The sequence below is a fragment of the Cucurbita moschata genome, unplaced genomic scaffold (genome assembly GCF_002738365.1).
Source record: "Cucurbita moschata cultivar Rifu unplaced genomic scaffold, Cmos_1.0 Cmo_Scf00004, whole genome shotgun sequence".
In the NCBI taxonomy this organism is placed as follows: Eukaryota; Viridiplantae; Streptophyta; class Magnoliopsida; order Cucurbitales; family Cucurbitaceae; genus Cucurbita; species Cucurbita moschata.
Window position 1 is genome coordinate 3130110 of NW_019268520.1, and position 8110 is coordinate 3138219.

General features: G+C 38.0%; 2 protein-coding genes across 4 annotated transcripts; one reads left to right on the top strand and one right to left on the bottom strand.

Annotated features, from left to right (window-relative positions):
- Positions 1–35: 35 nt before the first annotated feature.
- LOC111442185 lies at positions 36–1303 on the top strand. Its single transcript, XM_023079481.1, has one exon. The coding sequence runs from the start codon at positions 507–509 to the stop codon at positions 1128–1130; it is 624 nt and encodes a 207-aa protein (XP_022935249.1). The 5' UTR covers positions 36–506; the 3' UTR covers positions 1131–1303.
- A 1226-nt stretch (positions 1304–2529) lies between these two features.
- Positions 2530–8090, bottom strand: LOC111442184 (probable magnesium transporter NIPA8). 3 transcript variants are annotated; one of them, XM_023079479.1, is made up of 14 exons: positions 7916–8090; positions 7189–7328; positions 6660–6747; positions 6484–6545; positions 6197–6282; positions 6012–6085; positions 4947–5049; positions 4733–4861; positions 4533–4632; positions 4265–4321; positions 3607–3697; positions 3461–3530; positions 3054–3150; positions 2530–2958 (listed from the first exon to the last, which is right to left on the bottom strand). In XM_023079479.1, the coding sequence occupies exons 2-14, from the start codon at positions 7279–7281 to the stop codon at positions 2740–2742; spliced, it is 1269 nt and encodes a 422-aa protein (XP_022935247.1). In that variant the 5' UTR covers positions 7282–7328; positions 7916–8090; the 3' UTR covers positions 2530–2739. The 3 variants fall into 3 exon arrangements, with proteins under 3 accessions (XP_022935247.1, XP_022935246.1, XP_022935248.1); XM_023079478.1 differs by having other exon boundaries at positions 4265–4384; XM_023079480.1 differs by lacking the exon at positions 7189–7328 and having other exon boundaries at positions 4265–4384.
- Between the last annotated feature and the right edge of the window lie 20 nt (positions 8091–8110).

The following is an 8110-nucleotide window of genomic DNA, read 5'->3' on the forward strand; positions in this document are numbered from 1 at the left end:
TCTTAAACGCTCAAAGGTCACAAGAGAAACTTTATAAACACAATGATGGAGTTGGACCAAGTCAAAAAAGTAGGTTGGTGGCCTAATAATTGAGCAAATGTTAAGTACCGTTGGAAAAGGTAGTATTCTTTCTTTTTGCACACACAGCAGCAACTTCCAAACAATTGCTTGCTCTTTTCCATTGTAAAGGCCTCACAAAATTTGTCCTAAAGTCACTTCTTTTCTAATTCAAAGCATATTAAACAAATATAGAACGAAATGACCATGGAATTGGATTAGGAGCGGTGGTTGGATCTCAATATTCAAATACAGGAGCGTTGCTTCCTTCCACAACCTCCATTTTCCTATAAGAATCCAAGGCAGAGTTTGGTGTTTTCCCATCTCCCTGTTGTTTCCTCCTCTTGTTGGGTTTTCTTTGCCTCTGCGAGGTTTGCCAAACCTTGCAGGAACAAAGAAACCCATCCTATCCCATTCTCAGAAGCTGAAAAACACAATTAAAATCAATCATGGGTCTCCAATCCTCTGTAAGAGTCAAGAGGCTTTGGAATGTTCTTAAGGCGACGCTTATCCTAATGGCAAGAAAGGGTCTGATCTCAAAGAGAAGGTTCATCATGGACATGAATTTAATGGTGAAGAGAGGGAAGGTGTTCAGAAAATCTATGACCAATTACTTCATGTTCCATCATCACCACCACCACTCCGGTGGAAGAGAAATGACACGTGGCGGTTTCGACATACAGGACTATGAATTCCCTTGGAGCAACACTCCCATTAATCCTGTTTTTTCCCACATGTCAAAGCGCAGTACCAAATACCAGACTTACTTCCCCTGTATCAACCTTCCTGTGGAGATAAAGCAACAAGAAAAGAAAGAAGAGGAAGAAGATTCATACCCAGAAGCCGAGGCGGCCTGTATTGATGCTTGTAGCTATGCTTTGAGTCCTGCAATGGAGGAGGGAAGCCCACTCGTTACCCCATTTAACGTACGGATATCAAACTATTCATCTGAGGAAGAAAATGATATTACCTGTGAAAGTGGACAAGTGGATAATCAGGCTGAGGAGTTCATCAGAAGGTTCTATGAACAGCTGAAGATGCAACGAAGCCTGCAACTACTGCAATATAACTAATTTAAGCAATTAATGGAGCTTAAATTATTGTAAGCGATTGCATTAATGGGGTTTATACATAGTTTTCTCATGTTTTAATGGAGCTTCAATTCAACAATTCCTTCACCTCTCAGTTCCACCAACTCCCTCTCACCATTTCAATAGAAAACGATATGAGAGCCTAACTCATTTCTGTACATTATTTTAGCAACTCGAACATAATTTCCAAGTTTACTCTAATAATTATTCCGTGATTTTGGTCGAACAACTAATCAAGTTGATTCCCAATCTGAACATAGCTAAACTAGTTTAGACATATACCTTCGACCTAGAGGTCAAAGGTTTAGATCTCTCCGCTCCACATGTTACTAAAAAAAAATCAAGTTAGTTGCACAACTAATCAGGTGGGCTGCTCTTGATCCAAAAATAATAATTTAAAAATGAATTTCTAGTTTAACTTGGTAGGGTTAGAGTTATATCTCACCTATCATCTCATCTAATTGAGTTATCTACCTAAACAAACCTAATTACTTTCGATCTCATCTAAAGCAACAATCATCTACTCGTCGTGGGTTACAACTCACCTACTGACTTTTGATCTCGTTTGGTTGGACTACAACTCACCAAGTGTCTCACTTGATTGAACTATGACTCCCCTAGTCAATGACCAAGTATTTACAAATCTCACCCACAACGTCTTCAAAGACATGCATTTATGGATATCCTATTAGACACACCCAAAACCAGCAGACAAAGAGACACCTATCTAGCAGGAAGGCTTGCAATAAGTCCATCCATCTTAATGCGATCCACCAAAGGGACCCCTCATTCTTGATACGTTAAAAGGCCACTGCTTCAATCAGCTGTAATCTCTCTATCTATGTATATTTTATACAGCATTATTGGGGACAATTTGTGTAGGTGGGTTGGGGGCGTGGGTCACATATCACGATTCTATACCACGTTAGTCCTTTAAATCACGAAGACTTCAGCGCAAGAGACGCGGGTTTGATCTTTTCAATTTGAGGTCGGTGGAAAGTGCAAGAATTTCAATAACTCCTATTTCCTCATTATTATTTTCTTCTGTTTTCGACAGAACGAAGAATTGGGTTCAGGATGGGCTCTTCAAACTAGTTTCTCTCCTAAAGAACCTTGGCAGAAGTTCAATTCATAAACAACCAACTAAGCTCTGTTACATATGCCGCCTCTATCACATTATTACTAAAAGTTTTAGATGCTATCCTTATAGATTCTTCTTACTCCAAGTATCCAAGGGTTCAATTTATTTTATCTTTCAGTATTGATATATCTTGAACTCTAAAAGGGAAGCATGGTTCTGAGAAGTTAGGAAAGGCATCATTACGACACTTGGATTGCTCTTCCAAACAGTAGTTTGGTAGGGGAGTCTAAAAATCGTCTCTGAAGGGGAAAAAATAATATCTTGCTTTATGAGAAAATACTGTTCATCATAATATACAATATTGTCTTTTATAATTCTATATAAGAACATGCTTGGTAACTGGTATATTGAATTATAACTCCTAACTCCTAACTCCTAACTACTGTACCTATAAAGAAAAGGCATTGATTTAATACTCCAACCCAAATTTTCCTTTTTTACTACTCCTATTCAAAGGTTTTGGGAGAAACCTATGCTTGTGTCGAGCACCTTCGCATCCTCATCCAACGAGATCTTACTCCAGTCAGACTTCCTCATGGAGAAAGGTTTTGAGCGCTCCAACCCTGTTCCTCTAAAGCCGGTCATCCTTGATGACACCATAGGCATCACAAGTACTGCAGATGCATTGAGTGAATCTTCTCCAAAACCCAGAGAAAGTGCTAAAGCAGCCTGCAAAATGAATAAGACAGCATATAGTTAAACTGTTCGAACATGTTGACCATCGAGCAAGTAAGCTTTCCAAATCATCAATGTTGACTCCATACCTTCCCCTTGGCTACTACATCTGTAATCTTTAACAAGAATCCTTGTGAAAATGATCTTGCGTCCTTCGTCTCTAATTCTTGGGATGACACAATTAGTCTGTAAACGAAACATATGCAACAGAAATGGGTAAGGAATTGCAGATAAAATGGCAGAAAGTTAGCACTTCATCCATCAAAGATTTTTCATTGTCCAATACTTTACGTGTTCTATAAACTAAACCCTACGAAGAAACCTTTTTAATAGTTCTGACTGCTCGCTGCAGAGAAATTCCAATTTAGGACTCACATTCCCCCCCAGAAAAAGAGGGTACAATACCAGATATCTTTATTACAAACCGAAGGAAGTGGTTTTGAACTCAAAATCTCTGAAAAACTAATGTCATAAACACACAAAATAATTGATATACCTCTCTTCTTCTGATGAGAAGCTAGTGGACGTCTCGGATAGCAAAGGTGAATTATCTTTGAATTCACCATCTGAAATTAAAGTTCCAATCAAGCACTCAGATTTGCAATATAAACCCAAAATTACTTCGAACCTAAATTAAAATACCTCTCGGCTCATCAGGTGCTAGCAAAGAAATGCCTATGAAAACAGACATCATTCCCAGTATGAACATCGTCGTTCTCAAAGCATCAAGCACCTGTTTAGAAGATAGTACAAAGGTAAGCTTACTACCTAAATTGAATTCATACTTGAGGGCTGAGGCATGGAGAGTATCAAAAGGCAACATGCAACATGACCTTGAAATCAAATGTAAAAAAAAGTGCATGGTTAGACAGTTATCACTTGTTTTACCGCTTTGTACAGACAGTAAAACAGGACCTATTTTCCAATGCATGGTCCATGCCATTTATTGTGTCAAGCAAAAATAAACATAACTTGGTTACTTGTTGAGCCATACAAGAAGTATGAATCTCATTCTTTAGGTGTTAAGAAGCTGATAAACAGAGATCTCGTCTCACCCCACAAAATACTATAGAAATCTTGCATTTACGATATAAGACAAATGATATAGGTTTGATCCCACGCAATGCAAACCATTTTTCTAAGAATAAGCATACTATTTAATAGATTCAGTAGGTCATAACCAGTGTCATTCATGTGGTTCTCTTCATGTAATAGGCTCAAGAACAACCCCCCCCCCCAAAACACCCAGTACAATCACACTCGCCAACACGCACGTAGAGAGAGAGGAAAGAGAGAAAACCTGGAATTCTTTGAAGTATATAAAACCTGTGCATATGGAGAAGAAAGTCCAAGCTATCTGAAACATGGGAACAATAAGGATTGCATCAAACAGGGAAAGTCCTTCGTTTAACCTGGCCATCTGTGGAAATAGATTAAAAAAAAATCCATAATGGACATAGAGTTAAGGAAATGATGTTCATTTGCATCACAAGAAATAATAATTAATAATTAATAATTAATAATGTGAAAGCAATAAAGGAGAAAAGTAGAGTCCAATAGAACCTTACCCAAAATCCAGCAGTACTGAGAAATAAAAGCAGTAAGGAATATGTAAACCAGCTATGCAACTGATAATCACTAGACATGGCCAATCTGAGCAGTATTGACCTAAAACAGATAATTTGGTATCAAAAGGAGAAAGCAAAAAAGAAATATTAGTGGGTTCAGCACATACAGGAAAAAAGGACAAAACAGTCGGTGAACTTACAGAGATTTTGCAAACAAGACTGAGCAAGAGCCTATTGCACCTGAAACTATAGCATAGGAAAATGGCAGTAGCATATGCCAATACGGTCTGAGATCTTGACCAGAAACAGAAAGTAACAGTTCTCCCCTTCTGCATGTTCGTTCCATGGGGAATACTATTATCAACACAAAGCCTCATAGAAAGTACGAAGGAAAGAATCCATTTTAATTCTAACCTATAGATTGAGTGATGTAAAGCAACAACGAAGATCAAAATTACGCAGTATAGAAGGAAAGTGATATTTCCATATTTCTCCACCAGCTGCTCTGGAGTGTACACTGTAAAGAGAAAACCAAAAATGAACATTCATTACTTAAAAGCAGATTAAATCAACTAATCCATTACAATGTTTTCTGCACTACCACCCTGCTCTTGAGCTTTTTTCCCCTTCATTTTTCCAACCTTAGTGGTCAGAAAGAATGCCTATTTGGTTAGTAATCTACACATATTGGATAATGATCCTAGGCTTAAATGTGAAACAAAATGTTACGGGCAACATCCAGTTCTCTATGTTAAGCCACCGTACAACTAAATTTTGTGGCACTTGAATTTCACCCCATAGAATCAGGATCTAAACCACTAAGTACAATGGCACAGAAAATGCACTCAAAAGACTAGGTTCACATCAAGTCAAAGGAATTGTTGCTTAGAGAAATATGCAACAAGTGCATCTTAGTAGTATGTATATTTTGGTATGTTTAATGCATTGATGGCATTGAACAAGAGGAAATGTGGGAATACCTATCAAAGTCGACTCATTCAGTCAAAAGATAAAATACTTCATTATTTTATTCATAAAACATGAAAAGTAGAAGGCATCGACTGCAGAAGAAATTATGGTAAGCAGAAATTGTAACCAACATTGAATGCTAAAGCAATCATAATTATTGTTTTTCCAGACAGAGTGCAGAACGAAAGTGGACCATCATCATAGTGCAAGTTTCGTTATATCGGGTAGCTGATCCTATAATTTGTTGTTAAGTTCCGAGCAAAATATGGGGATTAGAGTCATCATCTTCTAAGTATACTAGATGATAAAGGCCAAGTTCGAACAATGGTCTATCAGTATTAAAAAAAAATCTTATTAGTTGGTATTCTGAGATATTTTTAAACGATCATTTCCCTTCCCCCTTATCATAGAAGCTTTGTTATAAACTCAAATAGACATTCTTGACATTTCATATAGAAGGAAAAGCCACTAGAACTTGAAAGATGAATAAATCAAAAGCATGGCATCTACCAGGGGACTGATGGTTGCCAAAAGCAACTAGAAAACTGTTTCCCAGAACAATAAAAGCAGTGGCAACCATTACCCTGCAAAAAAAGCAATAGTCATTGATCATTAAAATTAGAAACAATGATGATGAAAACATGTATGTGAGCCTTCGTGGTTCCAAAGACGTATGACTACAGATATGTACATACTTAACAGTAACCATCTCGTGGAGGACGAAGTATGCAAAAGCAATATTGGACACAAATTGAACAGATCCAAGTGCCGCAAGAAGAGACTGCAGGGTAGGGGTGGGAAAGAAGGGGGAAGGGAAGTAAAATTAGAAAAAAGTAGAACAGGAAATATAACAATCCATGATCAATGGAGACGCAGAACATCTAGTAAACATTGCAAAGACTAAAAATTCACAGGGAAGGGGTGTTCTTATAATAGGAACATATTCATATTGTGAAATGGGATAAAGTAACTTTCTACCAACCTGGGCAGCATATCCGAAGGAAATAAAATTAAGGCAATTTCCAATAATGAAAAATGTAAGACCTGTACATGAAAGCTTGTAAGTTATAATTAAGGCATTATGTTTCAATTGTAGTCTTCTTCCAAAAAAAGCATAACAAGTAAATGCCTATAAGGAATTTAACACCAGAAAATTACCAATTCTCCAAGTCTGGAAGTATATAATGGGCTTCATTGGAGACTTTCCATTAGAACCATTATTTTCTAGCATAGAATGCTTCTCTCTCTGCAAGAGTAAATTTCTTCATAACCCCAGTACATATAACGACATTGCAGCATGAAATGACGAATGCCAAAAAAAAGACTTGGCTATTATCTGGAACACACTTCTGATAAAAAGTGATCGATGAACGAAGATAATTGAGTCCAACTAGTATTGCAAATCAGAAGTTTGATGGGCTATTACTTACCAAACCAATTAGGGAACAAATTTACAACTTTGAAAAGTGAAATACTTTTTTTCTAAAAGGAAGTCATATATATTTTATGATGCATGACACATTTACACCTGCCACTAAAGCTCTTATAACATGTCTGTATTGCATCCTCAAGAAAAATGATAAGTAATTCTTTCTACAAAGAATAACTGCAATAACAAGTAGGTGAAGAGTACTCAGCTAGACAGTGTAGACCGAGAGTAAACGAGAAAGAAAAGATCTCTGCGAACCTCGTTATGGCCTAATTTAAGAAGGTTCGTTCCAAAGTTGATGGCAATGCTGCCAAAGAGGTTGATGACAGCTCCAATAACCCACTCCCCCATAACTTAGAGAGGTGTAAGCGAATCAGCACACAGCTGAATGTCCCAGCCTGTCGTTGGAAAGCAGCACAGAAGTAAATGATCAAATGACCAAAAATTGAGAATGCCAACTGCTCGAGAGACTAAGCACGAGAAGTTGTGAATTCCGAAGCAACAAAGAACAAGCTCGAAAGGTGAATCTCGAGTACGTGTTAATGGACTAGAAGAACCTAAAATTTCGAGAAGATGGCTCAATTCCGAACATCATTTAATACTCGTTTAAGTAAAAAGCAGAACATCGATTCCCAAATGGAACGGAACAGTTTCGGAACATAATACTCCCTGCGACATGACAAAAACAGACCTAGAGAGAGTAATTTAGGCGATGTTCGCATGTAAATGAAGCAGAATTGAAAATGTTGACAAAGAGAGGGGAAAAGAAACAGGCAACATAGAAGATGATAGAAGCAGGAAACGACGGATGAAAAGGGTCAAGCTCGGATCAAGATCGCAAGCCAAAGCTATGGATCTAAATCCAAATAGTCATACAGAAGGAAAGAAAAATTTGGAGCCAAGAACAATACGTAAACCTGATCCAAAACAAAATGAACAGAGATTAAAGAAAAACAAGAACTAAGAGTTAGGGGCGAAGGTTTACCTGTGGGAAGATCCGTCAGTGGAGATGAGCGCAGTCGAGATCAAGTTCCAATCCAAGAGAGGAAATGTGGCATTGAGAAGGAATATACCGGAGGTGGGAAGTCAAGGACGGAGTAACTTCTCTCCGAAGGGAATCCGGAATGCACGGAGAAGAGGAAACCGCCGGACTCCGTCGTGTGGGGGGGGGGGGGGGGGG